Here is a 24,189-nt window from a genome sequence, read left to right as displayed (position 1 = left end):
GACGGGCCCGTAGCATGCTGGAAGGCCGGAAAAGCTTGTGATCGTTTGGTGCCAATCCGCTGTCGCTACATCATATCCCATTGTTATCCTGTGGAACCTGTGGACTTAGGAGAAATACCGTTATCAACGGTAAGTTCTTACCATAACGTATATTTTTTTTTACATGCTATCCAGATGGATCGCCTTTAAAAATAAAAAACATTCTCCCCAAAACACACAGCTTCAGTGAAACCCGTGTGTTTTCGTGTGAAACAGCCCCATTTTCAGGGATTCTGCTTCGCCTGCCGGAGGCAGGTGAAACAAAATCCCTGATGAGCCGGCGTGTGCCGCGGCTTATCGGGGCTAATTAGCTATCCCCCAGCGGGACAATTAGCCCCGGTAAATTACCGGGGCTAATTGGATATCCCCCTTTGTCTGTTTTTGCTCTCTGTCTCCACTCTGGTTTGGTTAATCTTAAATGAAGTCTGGTTGGGTACAAAGTGGGAGGAGCCAACAACAATTCTGAAGAATTGAAAGTACTAGGCTCCACTCATCCACCCATCTATACTCCCTTGTATATATGTAGTCACGCTCATCTAACCTCCGTGCGAAAAACTAGTTGCATTACATTTCCCTGCGAATTGTCAAAGTGTGCCGTATTTAGAGCCTAATTCTGAGTTGATCGCAGCATGAAATTTGTTAGCTGTTGGGCAAAACCATGTGCACTGCAGGGGGGACAGATATAACATGTGCAGAGAGAGTTAGATTTGTATACTGTAACTTGTGCCGTGTTCTCGATCTTGCAATTTTGTAGCGTCAGGGGCGCAATAATACCATGCATATACAGTATTATATACAGCTGTCGCACTGATGATAGCTCATAATAACTACAGTACCAGTATAAGCTCAGAATAATATTTTTTTTTGCATTGAGCTGGTTGTGTGCACATATGCCAACTGGAAATTACACTTAACTGTATTGCATTGTATTTCTGTATAAAAAGTAGCATTCATGGCTTCTTTCTAATTTTCCAAAAACAATTTCTGTCATGCTTCATATACAGACTCAGACATGCACACAGATATACCAACCAGTTGTAAAAAAAAGCTGTAGTTGTAACGTTTTAAACAGATATACAATACAGGCGTGGCTTTTCAAATTACGAGAGTCAGACATGCAGACAGATATACCAATCAGTTGCGCTTATAATTAGTGACATTACTATGTCACTGCAGGTGTCAGTCACCTGTCTCTCTGGCTCTGTTTGCACAGTGGTATTGTCGATGGTTACCATGCCTGTGAGCTAGGGTTTGATTCCCACAAAGGATAGGATGTTTTGAAAAACAATTTGTAAAACTTTCAGTTGTAAGGCATATTGTGAACTAGATGCCTGCCTTTCCGGTAATTTTGTAATTTGAAAAGCCACACTTGTATTGTACATTTGTGTAAAAAGTAGCAAGGACATCTTTTTTCACAACTGATTTTTTTATATCTGTGTGAGTCTGTATATGAAGCATGACAACTTATTTTGGGGAAAATAAGAAAAATGTTTTGGTTGCTACTTTCTCAATTGTTTTTCAAAACATCTTGTCCTTTGCAGTATTTGAACCCTAGCTTACGGGTTACCATCGGTGGTAACCACTATGCCAAGATAGCCACGGAGACAGGTGACTGACACCAGCGGTGACATAGTTATGTTGCTCACTGTATTTGTATTTATTTTTTATAGTGCTGTGTGTCCTAAATCTGTTGATGATTGTAAGAGCTTTTATAGAGCTGTGTAGAGCACTGAACTGGGCTTTCTTCTGTGAGTCAGAGACGCTGAGCACATTTTTGTTCTCTATTCACGTTCTACTTAATGTAGAGATCATTTTATACACCACACCAGGAGAGCATATTGTCACTTTGTGCCTGCTGTTTCGGTGATTTCGTAGTCCACCCTGCAGTTTTACTGTATTAAAAAAAGAACTACTGCATTTATTGTGTACTGGCCCATTTGTCAGGGTTTGCTGCATTGTACAGTATTCTGTTCAATATCCATCCACTGCTACTCAGCACTATACTGTAGTTTTCATTAGTGGAGCAATCGCCACCCAGCGATTAAGCTATGTATTGTATGCTGTGGATCCTCTGGCAAAGTAAGGCGTGATAAAGTGCTAATCTGCACTGTTTGTATAGCACGACTTGGACAACTGTATTGCACAGCAATGATTAGCTTGGGTACATCTGAATATTTCAATGTCCTTCAGGGCTTTATCGGTAAATACCAAAATCCTGTTTTTACCTGTTGACCTTTTGACCCTGTTGACCTAAAGCATGTCGATCATATGGGGTTGTCCTAGTGACTGTCTATCTAGAGCACAGGTTCTCAAACTCGGTCCTCAGGACCCCACACGGTGCATGTTTTGCAGGTCTCCTCACAGAATCACAAGTGAAATTAATTAGCTCCACCTGTGGACCTTTTAAAATGTGTCAGTGAGCACCTGTGCACCTGCTGGGTTTTCTGCAAAACATGCACTGTGTGGGGTCCTGAGGACCGAGTTTGAGAACCTCTGATCTAGAGCATAGGTTCTCAAACTCGGTCCTCAGTACCCCACACAGTGCATGTTTTGCAGGTAACCCAGCAGGTGCACAGGTGTATTAATTGCTCACTGACACATTTTAAAAGGTCCACAGGTGGAGCTAATTATTTCACTTGTGATTCTGTGAGGAGACCTGCAAAACATGCACTGTGTGAGGTCCTGAGGACCGAGTTTGAGAACCTGTGATCTAGAGAGTGTGTAGATCTTCTATACCATGTCCGCAGTAGACAAATAACACTTTGCTGATTATGTCATACTTTGTGATGCAATGTAAAATGTGATTTTTGGTGAATGAAATACAAAATTTCAGTGTTTATATTCGACCCTGCAGTGTTTATATTCGACCCTGCTGATCCTGTGCCGCTTTATGTCCATCCGGATGTCTGCCAGAGCAATGTAGAATGTGCTGTGTTTGTGCCAAGGGATGTACCAGAAATGCTGCTATCAAAAAGCCACCAGTGGCTGACCAGATCCCAACTTTATTTCCTCTTAGACACTCAGGTAATGCAGCAAAAGTCTGATCATTAAGACAATATGGCTTAATCTCTTAATTTCTCTTTTGAAATGTTTCATGTTAAATCATACCATTGTTTGGAAAACTGTCTTACTGGGAATTTTTATACTTTTTCTATATACTGTAGATTGTGAGCATTTCCACATCTTTCTTCCTCAGGGTCCACAGTTGATCCACGAAGATTGACATAGGGGGTAATTGCCCAATAGCTAAAAAAAATCCTGCTGCGATAAACTTGGAATTACCCCCATAGTGTTTAGGTGATTGGATATGGATCGGGAGCTCCCAGAATTTACCGGTCCAACCTCCTCTATAACCCTGCCTCCTGGCCAAGGGAAGTCCATTTTTTGTTTGGTGCCAAGCTTTTTAAAAAACTTTTATATAGCCTTTTTAGAGCGTACAGCATTATGCTTCTTAAACGTATTGCGGCAACTGCTCCAACAAATTCATGCCGGTGCTGCAACACCAGTGCCCTGGTGATTTCGGCAGGCCCCAGCGGGGGTTAACTAGCAGGCTCACGCTGACTATCCTAGACTGCAGCCGGAGTACTGGAAGAAAGATAAGGCTTTCTCTTATGTCCTAGAGTATGCTGGGGTCCATCTAGTACCATGGGGTATAGACGGGTCCACTAGGAGCCACTGGCACTTTAAAAGTGTAATCATGTGGGCTGGCCCCTCCCTCTATGCCCCTTCTACCAGACTCCGTTTAGAAAATGTGACCAATGAGCCGGTCACAGCTAGGGGAGCTATTAGGAGTTTTATTAGTTTTTTTTTTTTTTAGTTTGTTATTTTACAAAAAGGCTGCTGCCAACAGCCTCCCTGCTTTGTGGGACTTAGGAGGGGAGTAGGAACCAACTTAATGGAGAGTTAATGGTTCTCTATCTCCGCTGACAGGACACTGTGCTCCTGAGGGTGATGATCGCAAGCCCATGAGGCGGCCGCTCACTCCCACAGCATGGCCCGCCACCCCCTAACAAAGCAAGAAGATAGAAGAGAAGAGTGGTGAGTACAGCGCCGGCGTCCCGGTTACCGGGTTGCTGGCAGGTATGGCGGCACAAGGGTTGGAGCGCATCTCTGCGGGGCTGCTCTCCGGGAAGGCTCAGCAACATCACAGCATGTAAACACTGGAGGGGCGTCCTGAGTCACTGGATTAACCCTACACTGGTCATAGAGTTAACAGGGGCTAATCCCGCTGTTACCACAAAAATCCTCAGGCCAGTTTAAATATTAAGTGCGGTAAGCTGTGCGCCACTACAGGGGGCGGAGCTTCCTCTCAGAGCAGATCCAGCACTCCCCAACGCCATTTTCTCCGGCTGGGTCCACAGGTTATCCACAGGATAACATTGGGATATGCCGGAGCGACAGCGGAAATGGCACCAAATGGTCACAAGCTTTCTGGCCTCCCATGATGCATCGGGGCTCCTCCATATAATCCCGCCCACTGACTCAGTCAAATCCGTTTTTTGTTGCGACAGGAGCTGGACCATGGTCACAGGGCTGCAGTTAATAGCAGCCTGAAGCTTTTATTATTTTATTTTTATAGTAAAGCAAGCAAAGGGAGCCATAATTCTAATTGCTCCAGCTTGGCCCAGAAGGCATTGGTACACAGATCTACTAAGGATGCACCAATACTGCTCCCTCAATGTCCAGATCTGCTAATGCAAGGTCCTTGTTATCACAGCCATCTGGATCGTCTGTCTTTGACGGCGTGGTTGTTGAAACCTCTCCTAGAAGCTAGAGGATTTTCAAAACAAGAAAACCTTCTTCAGCTCGTATTTATCATCGAATATGGCATGCCTATATTCATTAGTGTAGTGAAAAAAGTTTGAATCCAAGATCTTTTAAAGTATCCAGGATTTGGGATTTTCTTCAAGCAGGATTGGATAAGGGGTTGAAAGTAGCTTCCTTGAGGGTTCAAGTATCAGCATTAACTGTATGGTTTTAGAGAAAGATTGCTGACTTACAGGATGTGCGTACTTTCAAACTCCATTTGTTCCTCCTGCAGCTCCCTGGGATTTGAATCTGGTTCTTAAAATCCTTCAGGGACCTCCGTTTGAACCACTAAAGAGAGCAGATCGTAAATGGTTGACGGCTAAAGTGCTCTTTCTACTGGCAATGGTGTCAGCTAGAAGAGTATCAGATTTAGGAGCACTGTCGTGTAAGTCTCCTTTTCTAACTTTTTTTCCAGATAAGGCAGTTTTCAGAACTAGATCTGGTTATCTTCCGAAGGTAGTTTCAAAGTTTCACCTTAACGAAGAGATTGTAGTCCCAACTTTTCAGGTATCGGGACTTTCTGCGGGAGAAGCGTCACTGGAAGCGTTAAGAATCTACATAGATCGTACAACTGCCATCAGAAAAACAGACTCTCTCTTCATCCTCTACGGATTTCATAGAAGACGATGGCCTACTAGTAAACAGACGCTGGCAAGAGGGCTCCGAATGGCAATTTCAGAAGCTTATTCTCGTGCTGATCTCCCTACTCCGGCTAATGTCTCTGCTCACTCTACACGTAAGGTAGGTCCTTCATGGGCAGAACAACATGGTGCTTCAGCAGAACAGATATGTGAGGCAGCCACATTGTCTTCCATTAACACATTCATTAGACATTATGCCATGGATACTTTTGCCTCTCATGACGCTGAATTCGGGCGAAAGGTTCTCCTGTCCCCACCACTAAAACTGGCTTTGGGAATCCCAATGTTGTCCTGTGGATAACCTGTGGACCCAGCCGGATAAATATACCGTTATGGTAAGAACTTACCGTTGATAACGGGATTTCTCCTATGTCCGCAGGTATCCACAGGGGTCCCACCCTGACGCACCTGATTTGAGGAACTTTACAATCAATAAACCTCTTCCCTCTTGCATGGAAGGGTGTGCATGTGTGTTCTTATCGCCTAAATAGGTTTCTAGCTGATTCTCCTGCCTAAATTGCTGTGTAAATAACTGATTTGACTGAGTCAGTGGGCGGGATTATATGGAGGAGCCCCGATGCATCCTGGGAGGCCAGAAAGCTCGTGACCGTTTGGTGCCATTTCCACTGTCGCTCCGGCATATCCCAATGTTATCATGTGGATACCTGTGGACATAGGAGAAATCCCGTTATCATCGGTATATTTCTCCCTGCAGATTATACAGACAGGACGCTGACAGGGAGCGCTGCCCTCCACATAACTCCAGCAATACCTCACGGTACCAGGGTGTTATAGACAGAGAGGGAGTGTGATAACAGTACTAACTACCCTATTAAGGGTAGTTGGTAAGCGCTGGGCTTTTATCATAATAACTGCCTACAGGGGGCGCTGTGTGGCTGGCTCCTTATACTCAGTGACTCTTTGAAGGTTCTCTGGGGAAAACTGTATCCGACATATTCCTGTGTGTAAGTGTGTATATCCCACATTACCATGTCTAAGTACTCTGTGTCCTGCGCTGCAGAGTGTTCATCTTCTCCAGAGGAGTCTATTCCATGTACTCAGGACCTAAATATGGTTTCTCAGCCTTCCAAATCCGAACCCGCATGGGTGGATCCTTTAAGGGGCATGATATCCCAGATTTCAACAAGGATGTCACATACTGAGAAAGAGACGCAGTTTTTTAGGAAGACTGTGGAGGGTTTGCAGTATTCGGCCCCCACTACTTCGTCAAAAAAACCCACCTACATACCCACAAAAAACGTACGCTTGAACAGAAAATGCAAGCTGACAGTGATACCAACTCTAATACAGGGAACGGTGATGAGGATATGCAGGGGGGGATGTCTCCCTTGCTAAAGGGGTACAACTAATGATTGAAGCCATTAGGGATTTTTTGCACATTACTAAGAAGATACCTGAGCAGCTAGAGGAGACTTATTTTACAGTAAATAAGACATCCTCGCTTACATTCCCTGCTTCTAAGGCGTTAAACTCCTTGTTTGAAAAATCCTGGGAAAACCCAGAGAAAAAATTCCAAATCCCTAAAAGAATTCTCATTGCTTTTCCTTTCCCTGAAGAGGACAGGAAAAAGTGGGAAAACCCACGTATAGTAGACACTTCTTTATCTAGATTGTCAAAAAAGGTGGTTTTACCTGTCCCCGGTTCAGCTGCCTTAAAGGAGACAGCTGACCGCTAGATTGAGACTACGCTCAAAACACTATATACTGCTACAGGCCTGGCCTTAAGGCCCATTATTGCTTGTGCGTGGATTTCTAAAACCATAGTAAAGTGTTCAGGCACATTACTACAGGAATTAGATACTATGGATAGGAGTGACATAGACTTGTTTTTATGTCACATAAAGGATTCGGCAGGTTTCATGGTGGAAGCCATGAAGGACATTGGCCTGCTTAATGCAAGGGCTACTTCCATGGCAGTTTCGGCACGCAGAGGACTCTGACTACGCCAAAGCACTACGGATGCAAAATCCAAGAAGAGCATGGAGAATCTACCTTTCACAGGTCAGGCCCTGTTTGGGGAAGCACTGGATGCGTGGATATCCATGGCAACTGCGGGTAAGTCAACCTTTCTTCCTTGCGCAGCTGTACTGGCTTAGAAATCTCATCCTACGCCTAACACTGCAGTCCTTTCGGACTGCAAAATTTAAAAAATCCAAGGGGCCCCCCACCTTCTTTAGAGGAGGTCGGGGAAAATCCAGAAAACCTGCACCAACAGGTTCCCAGGAACAGAAGCCAGGCTCTGCTTCCTCCAAATCTTCAGCATGACATGGACCTCCCAGCCCGGAGATCGGGTAGGTGAGAGTGAGACTAAAAGATTTCGTTCACATCTGGGCGGCATTGTGCCTAGACTCCTGGGTAAAAGATATTGTTGCCCAGGGGTGCAGACTGGAATTTCAGGCACGCCCACCTCACAGATTCTTCAAATCAGACTTACTAGCTTCGCTGACAGAAAGTACAAACCTGCAGGAAGCCATTCAAAAATTGGTACAAACAAATGGCATTGTTCCAGTTCCACCTCATCTAAGAAATTGGTTATTATTCAAACCTGTTTGTGATACCGAAACCGGACGATTCGGTGAGGCCTATATTGAACCTAAATTCCTTGAACCCATACTTCCATGTATTCAAGTTCAAGATGGAGTCTCTGAGAGCAGTGATCTCAGGTCTGGAGTAGGGGGAATTCCTGGATATCAAAGATGCCTATCTTCACATTCCGATCTTGCCGCCTCACCAGTCCTATCTAAGGTTTGCACTACAGGACTGTCACTATCAGCTCGAGACTTTGCTATTTGGCCTCTCCACTGCACCAAGGGTGTTTACCAAGGTCATGGCAGAGATGATGCTCCTCCACAAGCAGGGAGTGAACATAATTCCATATCTGGAGGATCTACTGATAAAGGCATCTTCCAGTGAGAGGCTGTTGCAGAGTATTACTCTCTAAATTCAACTACTCAAGGATCATGGATGGATCCTGAACCATACAAAGTCACATTTGGAACCGACAAGGAGATTGCTTTTCCTGGGGATGATACTCGACACGGAAGTGCAGAGGGTGTTTCTACCAAGGGAGAAAGCGTTGGTGATCCAATCAATGGTCCGGGATGTCTTGAAGCCGGCCCGGGTATGGGTTCATCAGTGCATTCGCCTTCTGGGAAAGGTGATAGCCTCCTACGAGGCTCTACAGTACGGAAGATTCCATGCACAATTCTTCCAGCTGGATCTCCTGGAAAAGTGGTCGGGATCACATCTTCACATGCACCAATGGATACGCCTGTCGCCGAAAGCCAGAATTTCACTTCTCTGGTGGCTACAAACTTCTCACCTACTCGAGGGCCGCAGGTTTGCGATTTCAGAATTGGATTCTTCTAACCACGGATGCAAGTCTCAGAGGTTGGGGAGCAGTCACCCAAGGGGAAAACTTCCAAGGGAGTTGGTCCAGTCAGGAATCTTACCTTCCAATAAATGTTCTGGAACTGCGGACCATTTACAATGGCCTTCTACAGGCGGCACATCTTCTGCAAGATCAAGCCATTCAGGTTCTGTCGGACAACGTCACAGCGGTGTCCTACATAAACAGGCAGAGCAGAACGAAGAGCAGAACTGCGATGTCAGAGGTAACAAGAATCCTCCTCTAGGCAGAAAGACACGCGGTGGCGTTGTCGCGATCTTCATTCCGGGAGTGGACAACTGGGAAGCGGACTTCCTCAGCAGACACAATCTCCATCCAGGAGAATGGTGGCCTCCTCCCGGAGGTATTCGCAGAGGTAACAATAGGATGGGGCGTACCTCAAATATACCTGATGGCCTCTCGCCTCAAAAAGAAGCTTCGGAGGTACTGTTCCAGGTCACGAGACCCACAAGCAGTGGTGCTTTCACTCATCCCAATGGATTCTCAAACTCCTAAAAAGAGCAAGAGTTCAGGCGATCCTCTTTGCTCCGGACTTTCCAAGGCGAGCTTAGTACGCGGATCTTCTGGAATTACTGCTGGAGGATCTGAGACATCTAACTCTTCGCGAGGACCTTCTACAACAGGGGCCATTCGCCTATCAAGACTTACTGCGGCTACATTTGAAGGCATGGAGGTTGAACGCCAGATCTTACCTTGGAAGGGCATTTCGAACAAGGTCATTCCTACTCTGATCCAAGCTAGGAAGGGAGTAACGCCTAAGCATTACCATCGGATTTGGAAAAAAATGTGTCTTGGTGTGAATCCAGGAGGATTCCAACGGTGGAGTTTCAACTAGGACGTTTTCTCCTCCTCCTACAAACAGGCGTGGATGTGGGTCTACACTTGGGTTCCATAAAGGTCCAGATTTATGCCTTGTCCATTTTCTTCCAGAAACAATTGGCTGCTCTCCCTGAGTTTCAGACATTCTTGAAAGGAGTTCTGCACATCAAGCCTCCCTTTGTGCCTCCTACAGCACCTTGGAATCTTTATGTGGTGCTGCAGTTCCTGCAATCAGATTGGTTTGAACCTTTACAGGAGGTGGACGTAAAGTTTCTTACTTGGAAGGCGGTCACACTGTTGGTATTCGCATCTGCAAGACGTGTGTCAGAATTGGGGTCATTGTCACACAAGTTGATTTCCTGTGAGGATACAGCTGAACTCAGAACGTGCCCGCACTTTCTTCACAAGGTTGTGCCGGCTTTTCATATTAACCAACCTATTGTGGTGCCAGTGACTATTGACACCTCAATTACCTCAATGTCCTTGGATGTTGTGCGGGCTTTGAAAATATATGTGAAGTGAACTACTCGTCACAGGAAGTCGGACGCACTGTTTGTCCTTTATGATCCAAACAAGATTGTGTGTCCTGCCTCTAAGCAGACCATTTCTCAGGAAGGGTCCACAGGTTATCCACAAGATAACAGTGGGGTATGATGGAGCGTCAGCGGATTGGCACCAAACGATCACACACTTTGTCCTCCGAAGATGCAACGGGTTCGTCCATATATCCCCGCCCACTGGCTCATGCAAATCAGTTTTTTGTTTGGTGCGGCAGGAGCCGGACCATGGTCACAGGGCTGCTGTGTATGGCAACCCTAAGCTTTCTAATTTTATTTTTATAGACTTACTACTTTTTTTGAGTGATCTTTCCTAACAGCGTCTTACACGCATATTGGAAAGAGTCACTCCAACAACTCTTCGCCGGGTTGCAACAACGCTTACCCACAGTACAAGTGTTGTCTCGACGGGCTTCTGTGTCGGATATAACTAGCAGGTCCAGCAGACGTTACCAGGCTGTGGCCGGAGCACGGGGAGTAGGTAAGGCATCGGTTCCACTTAGAAGGGGAATACAGACACAGCCACCCTGTATTGGACGGAGACTACCAAACAGTAGCTGGCGTGCCACCACCATGGGTGCTCCAGCGCTAGGACTTGGGAATAGGAAGGCACCAGGATTAGTATGAGGCTGCGATCCCTAGGGTTGATGTCAGCAGTGGGGAGTTAGACTCTCTCCTGGTCGCCCCTCCCCCCAGTCCAAGTTTCCGCCGGTCTCCCACCATGAACTGATTGCTCCACATCCGTCTCAGACGCTACCAAGAGGAGTCTCGGTCGCAGCATAGGCCGCTGCATCTGTGTATACGAAGTGTTACCGCGAGGGGACCAGGTCGCAGACCGGTGCGTCTGCATGCATAGCATTCACTGAGCGTCTGTGTCCACTAAAAGTTCCCGGAGCGGTAGTGTACACTAGTAGCGTCTGGATCCGCTCAGCGTTCGCTAACGTATTGATCGATCTTGCAAGTGGGGTGAGTCTCCCTGTATCCCACTCTACTGGAGTACGGGTTATACAGCACTTAATTTCTATCTACTTTTGTCAGTATGAATAGTTAACTTTAGTGCCTATTGCATATGAGTCTGTGTACATTACTGTGGTTTTCTTCGCAATGCGTCTGAATACGTTAAATAACTGTATAGAACAGAATTCAGTAAATGTACTCCGACATACTTTGAAATGTGTTTGTAGTTGATAATATGCTCATATGACTAATATATAACATGTGACAGACTGCTAGTGTGATTGCTGACTTTATATGTTTGTCAGTTGTTTCTTCTGAGCCTCAATGCTGGTGCTTGGGTTGGGGTCAGATTAATATTACTTTAAATATAGTAAAGTGATTACAGACACGGATTGTGTAGTATACTGTGAAAAGCTGATTATCATGTCTAAGAGCAGCAAGGTGATGAGGTTACATTAACAGTAACACCAACACTCATAACATGTTTATCCTGGAAAGTGGGATTATCCTCTCAGCATCTTGGCACATGATGGGTTTTATGTGCAAATTGTTTTGCTTTTCAGCAGTTTGCAAGGCAGAGTCCTGTTCAACGGCAGTTAGATCCGCCTTGGGCTGTGTTTGCACAAACCTTATCCAGTATAGCTGAAAGGTTAGTCCCTACAGCTTCAACCTCAGGAATAAGGTACACTATTAACCCATACATGCAGCTCCCTTCTTATGGTATAGCCCCAACAGCTTCTACAAGTCAACAAGCTGATAAACCAAGGGTAAATATATCATCAAATTCACAGGCTACACAGTATGATACATCAGATGAGGATAGCTCTATATACTCTGCTTCACCATATGAAGAACAGGTAGAAAGGTATCAGCTCAGAGGATATAGCTAAGCTAATTGGAGCAATCAATGCTATTCTGTCCCTAGAGGAATCAGCAGTCGATAATAAAAACTAAGGCACTTGTGTTTAAACGTCCCAAAACAGGGTCGAGTTTCCAGGGTCAGAGGAGCTGATGGAAATTATAGAGGAAGCTTGGGCTACACCCAGTAGGAAATATAAAATTCCAAAAAATGGGATTCCTATTACTCTTTTCCAACTGGGGACTGTTTAAAAAGAGAAGTGCCTCCTAAGGTAGATATGCAAGTAATTCGTAAAGTGCGAAAATATATTTTGCCTTTACCGTCAACATCATTAAATGATGTCACAGACAGAAGAGTGGATGGGTTTTTGAAAAACATATTTTCTCTGTCAGGGGCAATCATAAAGCCAGCTATGGCTTCAGCCTGGGTGGCAAAGGCGGTAGCTGAATAGGCTGACGAACTGGAAAACGGGCTTTCGGCACCTACTAGGTAGCAGAAATCCCATATAGCTCACATGAAGCAGGCTGTGATATTCTTAGAAGAAGCAGAAATGGATATGGGTACTATTGCCTCCAAAGTGTCAGCCTTAACTGTAGCTGCTCGCAGAGCAATTTGGCTATGTACATGGAAAGCTGCTTCAGAATCCAAAAATGTTTTGGAATCTTTGCCTTTTGTTGGGAATATTCTCTTTGGTAAGGAATTGACAGATATTCTGGAGTCAGTAGCAGAATCCAAGGTCAGGTTTCCTGCCAATTATAACCCTAGGCCTAGGGGTTCGGGGTTTCGGCCATTTCGGTGGCAAGAAAAAACAAAAGGGAAAAAAGATTCTAAGCAGCCCCAGTACTATAAGTTTGGTAAGGCAAAGAAGCAATGGGCCACCAGAGGGCCAGCTTCCAAACAGAACATAAATCATCAGCCTGATGGTGCGGGCCTCCGCCTGGGGGACCACAGGGTAGGGGGCCGACTAATTAAGTTTGCACACATATGGCAGCAGTTGACAACAGCTGCTTAGGTGCAAGAAGCGATTTCTCTGGGTTGTTTTCCCTTTCAAGAAACATCCTCCTCGAAGGTTCTTCTACACCAGTCCGTCTCATATAGAGGCAAAGTCCAGAACCCTGCAAGAAGCAGTTCAGAAGTTGCTTCAGGAGTAATTATTCCAGTACCCCCGGCACAACTGGGACAGGGTTTTTACTCCAACCTATATTTGGTTCAGAAGCCAAATGGGTCATCCCGGCCAATTCTCAATCTCAAAATGTTAATCAAATACATTTATGTACCACGGTTCCACATGGAGATGTTACGCTCCATAGTTTTGGCCATGGAACCAGGTGATTACATGGTATCTCTTGATATACAGGATGCTTACCTGCATGTTCCTGTATCATTGTCCCATCAGTGTTATCTCAGGTTTGCCATCCTCCAGCAACCTTTTCAGTTCCAAGCCTTACCCTTTGGGTTAGCCACAGCCTCCAGAGTATTTACCAAGATTATGGTTGGTTATGGCAGCTTATCTCCGCAAGCAGGGGATAAGAATTTTTCTCTGGCTGGGTCCACAGGATAACATTGGGATATTGTCGAGCGACAGCGAAAATGGCACCAACATGGTCACGAGCTTTGTGGCCTCCCAGGATGCATTGGGGCCTCCACTATATAGTCCCGCCCACTGACTCAGTCAGATCAGTTTTTGGCTTGGTGCGGCAGGAAGCTGCATGGTCATAGGGCTGCTGTGAGAGCAGCCTCAAGCTTTTATTATTTTATTTTTATAGACTTACTGTATTGTTTTTGTTTGAGCGACTTCTCTTAACAGCGTCTAAAATGCATACTAGAAAGAGTTGCTCCAGCAAATCCCCACCGGGTTTCAACAACGCTTACCTTCGGGTATCAGTGCTGTCTCGACGGGCGTCTGTGTCGGATGTTCTAGCAGGTCCAGCAGACGTAACCAGGTTGTGGCCGTAGCATGGGAAGACGGTGAGTCTATGGACTTCCTCTTACTAGAGGGGTCAGGACACAGCTACACTAATTTGGTGGAGACTACAAACAGTGTGTTGATGCGCCAGACATCTAGAGTGCGACAGCGCTACGCTCCGGGTATCATAGGCGCCAGGACTAGGTAGAGGCCACGATCCTGGGAGTTAAAGTCAACAGGGGGATTCAGACGCTCTCCTGGCCGTCCCTCCTCCGAGTTCATGGCCAGTTCCCGCTTGTTTCTCGTTTCATGAACTAAATGACCTCACTTCCGGCTCAGACGCTACCATGAGGGCAAACTTTTTAAGTTTATTTGTCTCCCTTTCGGTCTGAAAGACGTCTCCAATGATTTTTACCAAGGTCCTGTCGGCACTGTTGACCGTGATAAGAAGACGAAGAATAGCAATCTGGTCATATCTAGACGACCTACTAGTATCCAGAGAGTTGAGTCGGGAAGTAAAAGGAGCATTGGAAGTGACGCTGCAGATCCTACAAAGGCATGGCTGGATAATAAACTGGGAAAAAGGCCAGCTAGAACCAAGGCAAAATATCTAGTTTTTCAGAGTACAGGTGGATACTATCAGTTATATGATAGGTTTTTCGGAAGAAAGGTGCTCAAAAATTCGGGATCTGGTTTCTCTGCTAAAAGAGTGCAGCAGTGTGACACTGCGCCAGAGAATGCATCTTTTAGGGATGATGTCCTCCACCATAGACGTAATCCCTTGGGCAAGATGGCTGATGAGAGATCTTCAGCTAGATATCCTAAACTACTGTCGGAGAGGTTATTCCCTGAATTATCACATAGTTATGTCAAAAGGCAAGACGCTCCCTAGACTGGTGGATGGAAGCAGAACTGGTCGACAGAAAAACGGCTTTGTAAGATCGTCACTATCTTATACTAACGACGAATGCAAGTGCAGTAGGATGGGGGGCACACTTGTTGCAGCAGAACTGCCAAGGCAGATCGAACCGGGAAGAAATAATACTGTTTTCAAACCACAGAGAAATGAGAGCCGTGTGGAAGGCGATGAGATATTTCCAGGAGCAATTACAGGGGAAAAATCTCAGTGTTTTCAGACAATGTAGCAGTGGTAGCCTATCTCAATCGGCAAGGCGGCACCAGAAGTCAGGTGTTAATTGAAGAGGTGTCAAACATACTACATTGGGCAGAAGGTCATCTTGAGTCCCTATCCGCGCTACATGTTCCAGGAGTAGACAATTCTGTGGCGGATTTCCTCAGTCGGCAAGAGGTGCTACCAGGAGAATGAGAATTGAACGACAGTGTTCAGGCAGACTGTACAGAAATTTGGCCAGCCTCAGGTATATCTAATGGCTACGCACGTCAATGCGAAAGTTCCTCTGTTCTTCTCCCGATATCATCTCCCAGGAACAGGGGGAGTGGATGTCTTTTCTCTCCCATGGAGGTTCAAGCTAGCATATGTATTGCCTCCGTTTCCAATGATTACAAGTATTCTAAGGAAATCAGGGAGGAAAGGGCGCAAGTCATAATAATATTGGCCGAAGAGAGTGTGGTTTCCCTCAATTCTGAGGATGGCAGTAGGGAGTAGGGGAACCCTGAACGTTGCCGCTAGTAATGGATCTGTTACATCAGGGTCCATTGCTGCACCCGAGTCTACAGCAACTCCATTTGACGGCATGGAAATTGAACAGCAATTACTGAAGAAGGGTTTAACTGACCAAGTTGTTAATTTGCTGATTCGGTCGAGGAAAAAACTATCCTCTAAGGTCTATTATAGAATCTGGAAAACTTTCATTTCTTGGTCCAGTTCAAGATTTAACCTGCAGGAAGCAGAGATGTCTCAAGTCTTACAATTTTTGTTTGATGGCTTTGAAAAGGGGCTGGCAGTATCCACTATCAAGGTCCAGATAGCAGCTGTGAGTGTCCTGTTGGAACGAAGATTGTCCAACGAGAGTCTAGTGAAGAAGTTCCGTCAGGCAATTAAAAGGATAAGACCTCGGGTTAGGTCGGTTTTCGCTTCATGGGATTTAAATTTGGTTCTAAATTCATTAATGTTGTCCTCGTTTGAACCATCACAGGAAGTCTTGATGAAATTTCAGACTTGGAAAGTAGTGTTTTTGATGGCCATCACCTCAGCCAGAAGAGTTGGAGAGCTACAGACTTTGTGGTCAGAGGAGCCTTATCTCAATTTCCTTCCAGATGTACTTGGTCTAAGAACTAATCCAGATTTTCTGCCTAAAGTGGTGTCCGATTTCCATTTTAATCAGGACATTGTGTTACCTTCTTTCTATCCACATCCACAGAATGATGAGGAGGAGAGAATGCATAATTTGGATCTAATAAGAGCAAACTCAGTCTACTTGGAGAGAGTTAGAGTTTCGTAAAACTTGTTTGTGTTACATTCAGGAGCAAGGAAGGGCGAGAAACCTACAAAACAAGCCATTTCCAGGTGGATTAGGGAACTCCTGACGTTTATTTACAAGCAGAATGGTTGTAAGGTACCGGGGGAGCTAAAGGCACACTCTACCAGGGCTGTGGCAGCTTCTTGGGATAGGAAGGCTCGGCTGTCGGCGAAAGACATATGTGCAGCAGCTACATGGTCTTCCATACATACATACATTCTCTAGTCATTATGCAGTAGATGTTGTAGACGCCCACTTTGGAAAGTGTATCCTTGATGTGGCATTGGAATAAACAAATTATCATTTTCAGCAATAAAACAATGTCTCTTCTGTATTTATATTGCTCTCCCTATACTGAGTGTTGGTATAACCCAGAAGTAAGGGCTGCCATGAAGTAGCGTAGGAGAAAAAAGCAAATTATACTTAACCGATAAATTAATTTCTTCAAGATACTTCATGGCAGCCTACAATATACCCTCCCTTAGTAAGGTTTTAATAAAGCGTGGTCGTAGGAGACACTCAAAAGACTAATGGAGGAAGGGGAGGAGAAGGACTATATACCCAAAGTGGGTGGTCCCTAAGTGAGTTGAAAAATTCCCTGTCTAAAGTTAGGAATGGGATACAATCCCAGAAGTAAGGTCTGCCATGAAGTATCTTGAAGAAATGAAATTATCGGTAAGTATAATTTGCTTTTTTCTCGCTGGATCAATCTTACTGTACGATCCAGAATGCTTATTCAAAAGCAGGATTTCCGATTCCAAAATCTGTTCAAGCCCACTCTACCCGTAAAGTGGGTTCTTCCTGGGCGGCTGCCCGGGGTGTCTCGGCTCTTCAGCTTTGCCGAGCAGCTACTTGGTCAGGGTCGAACACGTTTGCTAAGTTCTACAAGTTCGATACTTTGGCCTCTGAGGACCTAATAGTTGGTCAATCTGTTCTGCAGGAACCTCTGCACTCTCCCTCCTGTACTTGGGGCTTTGCTACATCCCCATGGTACTAAATGGACCCCAGCATCATCTAGGACGTAAGAGAAAACAGGATTGTATATACCTACCGGTAAATCCTTTTCTCGTAGTCCGTAGAGGATGCTGGGCGCCCGCCCAGTGCTTCGTGTTTCCTGCACAGTTACTTGGTTAAGTATTGTTAGTTCAGCCATTGCTGAAATGTTTCACGTTGGTTAGCTTGGCTTTCCTTTTTGTTATGTGTGAGCTGGTGTGAATCTCACCACTATCTGTGTATTTCCTTCTCTGGAAGTATGTCCGTCTCCTCGGGCACAGTTTCTAGACCGAGTCTGGTAGTAGGGGCATAGAGGGAGGTGCCATCCCACACTATTAAACTCCTTAAAGTGCCCATGGCTCCAAGTGGACCCGTCTCTACCCCATGGTACTAAATGGACTCCAGCATCCTCTATGGACTACAAGAAAAGGATTTACTGATAGGTATATAAAATCCTGTTTTCCTGCTTGCGAGAAGTTGCATTTGTGTACGCAGCCTGGCTGTCTTGGGTTGTATGCTACTGGACAGCGCTGACACGGGGCGTTTCAACAGTATACCACCAGGGATCGCAGCTCAGGTGGCAAATTAACTACGGTTTTGAACTGATTGTCCCGCTTCCGTGTAAAATATGATGAGCGATATACATGTGTCTGCTGCAGTAATCACTGTGCGGCAAAATACATTGGATGCGTCTGATGCAGATAGTTGCTGGGCAACAAAATACACTGGTCGAAGTTTGTTGCAGAATGTCTTCAGGAACGTTGGGTTTAGCCTCTCTCTACACCTCTCCCAAGGGCTAGATTATAAAGTGCTAACTCCTACCTATATCCCCGCCTCCTGGTTCAGGCAAATTAATTTTTTTGTTTGGTGCGGCAGAAGCCGGACCATGGTCAGAGGGCTGCTGTTTTTTAGCAGCCCTAAGCTTTCTTATTTTGCTTTTATTGTCTTACTATTTTTTCTTGAGTGATCTTTCTAAAAAGCGTCTTATACATACCTTTAGAAAGAGTCGTTCCAACAACAACTTCGCCGGGTCGCGACAACGCTTACCCACAAGTACAGTGCTGTTTCAGCGGGCGTCTGTTGGATATACTAGCAGGTTTAGCAGATGTTTACCAGGCTGTAGCAGGAGCACGGGGAGCAGTTAAGGCATTGGTTCCGCACTGTTTTGAGCGGAGACTACCAAACAGTCGCTGATGCGGCTGCCAACTCGGGTGCATCAGCGCTAGGCCTTAGGGATCATAGGCTCCAGGAATAGTATGAGGCCGAGATCCCTAGGGTTGAGGTCAGCAGTGGGGAGTTAGGTGCTCTCCTGATTGCCCCTCCCCCCGGTTCATGGACAGTTTCCTCTGAGTCTCAGGCCACGAACTGTGTTCCCGCTTCCATCTGAGACGCTGTATAGAAAGGGGATCCAGTCACAGCATAGGAGGCTGTGTGACTGGAGCGTCAGTGTTCACTGAGCGTTTGTGTTCACTATAGCTTCATGGATCGTCAGTGTACACTAGTAGCGTCTGGATCCACTCTATCTCCCTGTACTGCGTACGGGTAATACAGCACTACATTTTTAGTTTGAATAGTTAGATAAGTGCCTAATGCATACGAGTCTGTATACGATTACTGTTGTTTCTTTTGCGATGCGTCTGAATAAGGTAGATCTTTTTAAACATGATTCAGTAGTATGTTCTTACTTGAGATGTATTGTAGTTGATTATGTGCTCATATTGCTTATTATAATAATGTATAACTTGACTGACTGCTAGTGTAATTGCTGACTTTACTGTATATTCGATCAATTATTTTCTATTCTGATCCTCAGTGCTGGTGCATAAGCAGGGTAGGGTTGGATTGTATGTCACTTTAAAAAGCTTAAAGTGATTACAGTCACAAATTGTGTAGTACACTGTGTAAGTGTTGATTATTTATCATGTCTATGAGCGGCAAAGGTGAGAAAGATACTCACAGCAACACCAACACTCATATCATGTTTGTCTTGCAAAGCTGGGTTAACCTCTCAGGATCTGGTTCAGGATTGTTTGTGTTCAAATTGTTTTAGCTTCACCAGGGTCTCTTGAAAAAAAAAAAAAGGCAAATTCAGGTGCAGGTTGGTCCACCTTGGGCTATGTTTGCACAAACATCCAGTATAGCTGAGCGGATAATTCTAACTCCTGTACCAAGGGATACTGTAGGTTACATGATTAACCCTTACATGCAGCTTCCCACCTGCGGTTTATCACTTCAAGCAGCAGCCTCTCAAAAGAAACAGGGTGATAAGCCAGTGGTAAGTAAATCTTCATCCTCAGAGGCTACACATGTTTCAGATGAAGATTCATCGAAGGATGAAAGTTCAATAAACTCTGGTTCGTCATATGAACAGGAGGAGGAAGGTCTCGGCTCCCTGGGCACAGTTCCTATAACTGGGGTCTGGAGGAGGGGCATAGAGGGAGGAGCCAGTTCACACCCATTGAAAAGTCTTAAGAGTGCCCATGGCGCCTGCAGAACCATCTATACCCCATGGTCATGAAGTGGACCCCAGCATCCTCTACGGACTAGGAGAAAAGGATTTACCGGTAGGTATCAAAATCCTGTTTATACTAATGTATAACCTGTTACTGATTTCTAGTGTGATTGCTGACTTTACTATAATTCTGTCAGTTTTTTCTGTCTATTCCAATTCTTAATGCTGGCGCAAAGCAGGGTAGGGTCAGATTGTATGTCATTTTAATAAAACTTAAAAGTGATTACAGTCACAAATTGTGTAGTACACTGTGCAAGTGTCTGGTTATTTATCATGTCTAAGAGCTGCAAGGGTGAGGAAAATACACTCACAGCAGCACCAACACTCATATCATGTTTGTCTTGCAAAGCTGGGTTAACCTCTCGGGATCTGGTTCAGGATGGTTTGTGTGCAAATTGTTTTCGCTTTCACCAAGGTGTTGAAAAATACAAGGCAGACACAGGTGCAAGATGAACCCCCTTTGGGCTATGTTTCACAAACATTATCCAGTTTAGCTGAGCGGATAATTCATACTTCTTTACCAGGGATAGGTTACACAGTTAACCCATGCATGCAGCTTCCCACCTACGGTTTATCACTTCCAGCAGGGGAAGTAGCAGCCTCCCAAAAGAAACAGGCTGAAAGGCCAGTGGTAGGTAAATCACATAGACATGAAACAACATCTTTACAGTCTACACATGATTCAGATGAGGATTTGTCGGAGGATGAAGACTCATTACACTCTGGTTCTGCATACGAAGATGAGGAAGAAGGTCTCAGCTCAGTGGACATATCTGAGATAATGAATGCAATGAAAGCCATTCTATCCTTAGAAGAATTAGCAGAGCCTGTGATAAAATCAAAGGCACCTGTGTTTAAACGTCCCAAAACAGTTAAGACTGAGTTTCCTGGGTCAAATCAGCTGACAGAAATTATGTAAGAGGCTTGGGATATGCCCAGTAAGAAGTTTAAAATTCTTAGGAAATGGAATTCCAAATAACCTCTTCCGGCTGGCGACTGTTTAAAGGGGGAGGTGGCCCCCAAAGTAGATAAGCATGTTATTCAATTAGTGTGAAAATCTACATTACCTCAGCCTTCAACATCATTAAATGATGTCATGGATAGGATTGTGGATGGTTTTCTAAAAAAACATACATTTTTTTCTTGTCTGGGGCAGTCATAAGACATGCCATGGCTTCAGCCTGCATGGCAAAAGCAGTGGCTGATGCATTGGAAGGTGATCTTTCAATAACCTCTAGACAGCAAATATCCCATGTTGCACATATCAAACAGGCTGCAATATTTTTGGAAGAAGCAGCCTTGGATATGGGTACAATTGCCTCTCAAGCATCGGCTTCAACAGTAACCGCTTGCAGAGCAGTTTGGCTACAAACATGGAAAGCTGATACAGAATCTAAAAAGGTTTTGTCTTTACCTTTTTCTGGAAATATTCTTTTCGGTATAGAATTAACCAGTTTTGTGGAGTCAGAAGCAGACTCCAAGAAGGTAAAGTTTCATTCCACATACAAATTCAAGCCTAAAGTTCCAGCTTTTCAGTCCTTTTGGTCTCAAGGAAAAGCAAAAGGAAAGGGTGATGGCAAACAGTCCCAATACAGCAAGTCTGGTAACACTAACCAGAGGACCGGTTTCTAAAGCAGAAGATAAACCATCAGCCTGATGGTGCAGGCCTCCACCTGGGGGATCCCAGGGTGGGAGGCCGACTTCTTCAATTTGCACAGATTTGGCAGCAGTCTACAACAGACGTCTGTGTGCAAGAAGCGGTATATCTCAGTTATACTTATTCTTTAAAGAAGCGCCCTCCTCAAAGGTTTTTTTGTACCAACCCATCTCTGATAGAGACGAAGACCAGGACTTTGCAAGAGACAGTTCAGAAATTGCTTCAGTCAGTAGTAATCATGCCAGTTCCTCCTGCACAAAGAGGACATTGTTTTTACTCCAACCTATTTCTAGTCCAGAAGCCAAATGGGTCGTTCCGGCCCATACTCAATCTCAAAGTCCTGAACAAGTACATTTGGGTGCCTCGTTTTCGCATGGAAACTTTATGGTTCCGTCATTTTGGCTATGGAGCCAGGGGATTTTATGGTATCCCTGGATATCCAGGATGCTTAACCAAACACACACTCTAACTACCGTCCCATTTCTCAGCTACCATGTCCCTCCAAGATACTTGAGAGACGTGCCTACACTTGCCTTACTTTCTTAACTACCACAACTTACTGGACCCACTTCAGTCAGGCATTCGTGCCCAACACGCCACAGAGACGTCACTGACCAAAGTAGTGAATGATCTAGCCACTGCTAGATCGAAAGGCCATTACACACTTCTTATTCTTCTAGATCTCTCTGCTGCTTTTGACACTGTTGACCACTCTCTTCTCATATAAACACTACAATCCCTAGGTCTTCAGGACACAGCCCTTACTTGGTTCTCATCCTACAGTACTTATCTAAGTGTTATTTCAGTGTTCACTTCTCTTATTCTACCTCTATCAGTTGGAGTACCACAAGGCTCAGTCTTGGGTTCTCTGCTGTTCTCAATCTATACCTCATCTTTTGGTAAACTAATCCGCTCCTTCAGATTTCAGTATCATTTGTACGCTGATGATACTCAGATCTACCTATCCTCCCAAGATTTATCACCATCTGTATTGGCTCGTGTCACTGAATGCCTGTCTGCCATTTCATCTTGGATGTCATCTCGCCACCTTAAACTCAACATTTCCAAAACAGAATTATTTTCCCACCAGCCAAGAGTAGTTACCAACCTGAAATTTCCATACCTGTTGAGAAAGTGACTATCCACCCCACAAGCTCGCTGCCTAGGTGTCACCCTTGACTCTGAACTGTCCTTTGTTCCACACATTCAATCTGTCTCTAAATCATGTTACATGCACTTAAAAAACATATCCAAAATATGCCCTTATCTTACACAAGACACTGCAAAAACTCTAATCCATGCACTCATTATCTCCCGCATTGATTATTGTAATAGTCTTCTTAATGGTCTTCCCAAACATAGGCTCTCACCACTACAATCCAGTTTAAATGCAGCTGCGAGGCTAATCTTCCTCGCTAGATGTTCTTCGACTGCTGATCCGCTCTCAGTCCCTCCATTGGTTACCGGTATTCTACCGTGTTAAATATAAAATATTTTTACTTACATACAAGGCTATTAACCAAATTGCACCATCATACATCTCTTCACTCATCTCAAAATATCTCCCTACCAGACCTCTCCGCTCTGCACAAGATCTGCGTCTCTCATCCACATGTAGTGTTCCCACTCAGAATTACAGGACTTTATCCAGGCTTCACCCACTCTGTGGAATTCCCTCCTACGCACAATAAGACTATCCTCTAGTCTCCAAACCTTCAAACGTTCCCTGAAAACTCATCTCTTCAGACAAGCCTACCAAATTCCAGACCCACCCACATAACGTTCAATGCTTCCTTATCCAATTACATCCTCTCTGTACAGTCCACATAACCTCACAGATTTTGTCTTCCAACATTGCTGGGTTAACATATCATACAACCCATTAAGAACCTGGCAATCTGGTGGACCATTATGCAATAGGTAGCATCTATCCTTGTGTATCGATGTCTATTTCCCTATAGATTGTTAGCTTGCGAGCAGGGCCTTCCTACCTCTGTCTGACTTTGCCCAATTTTGTTCTATAACTGTTCTAGTTTTAAAGTGCAACGGAATATGCTGCGCTATGTAAGAAACTGATAATAAGTGCTTACCTACATGTTCCCAAAGCCCTGTCCCATCAGCGCTATCTCAGGTTTGCTCTCCAACAGTATTTTCAGTTCCAAGCCCTGCCATTTGGCCTGGCTAAAGCTCCTAGAATGTTTACCAAAAGTATGGTGGTAATGGCAGCTTATCTCCGCAAGCAGGGGATAAGAATTTTCCCATACCGTGACGATCTTTTAATCCTGGCACAGTCTCAGGATTTGCTTCTGTGTCATCTGCAACAGACAATAACGTCTCCAGAAGCATGGTGTGCTCATAAATTGGGCAAAATTGTTTCTGGTTCCGTCACAGCGGATGACTCACTTGGCTGCATTGGATTCGAGCCATCAGAGAGTAACTTTACCTCTGAACAAAATATCCAAAGTTCAGTCAAGGATTCGGGAGCTTCTACACAGTCGAAGGGTTTCCATTCACGCAGCAATGCGTGTGTTGGGATTAATGGTATCAACATTCGACATGGTATAGTATAC

General features: G+C 44.9%; 1 protein-coding gene across 4 annotated transcripts in view; it reads left to right on the top strand.

Annotated features, from left to right (window-relative positions):
- The window catches only part of WDR75 (WD repeat domain 75), a 1,043,598-nt gene that overhangs the window by 827,392 nt on the left and 192,017 nt on the right, over positions 1-24,189 (top strand). For 3 of the 4 annotated variants that reach the window (XM_063934110.1, XM_063934109.1, XM_063934107.1), the window contains one exon: positions 2,873-3,063. In XM_063934110.1, coding sequence (XP_063790180.1) covers positions 2,873-3,063 — 191 coding nt within the window. The remainder of the gene's footprint in view (positions 1-2,872; positions 3,064-24,189) is intronic. The other variant, XM_063934108.1, reaches the window with a different exon arrangement.

The sequence above is a fragment of the Pseudophryne corroboree genome, chromosome 7 (genome assembly GCF_028390025.1).
Source record: "Pseudophryne corroboree isolate aPseCor3 chromosome 7, aPseCor3.hap2, whole genome shotgun sequence".
NCBI classification, from domain to species: domain Eukaryota; kingdom Metazoa; phylum Chordata; class Amphibia; order Anura; family Myobatrachidae; genus Pseudophryne; species Pseudophryne corroboree.
The sequence above is the reverse complement of the archived record's forward strand: the minus strand, read 5'-3'. Positions and strand labels throughout refer to the sequence as shown.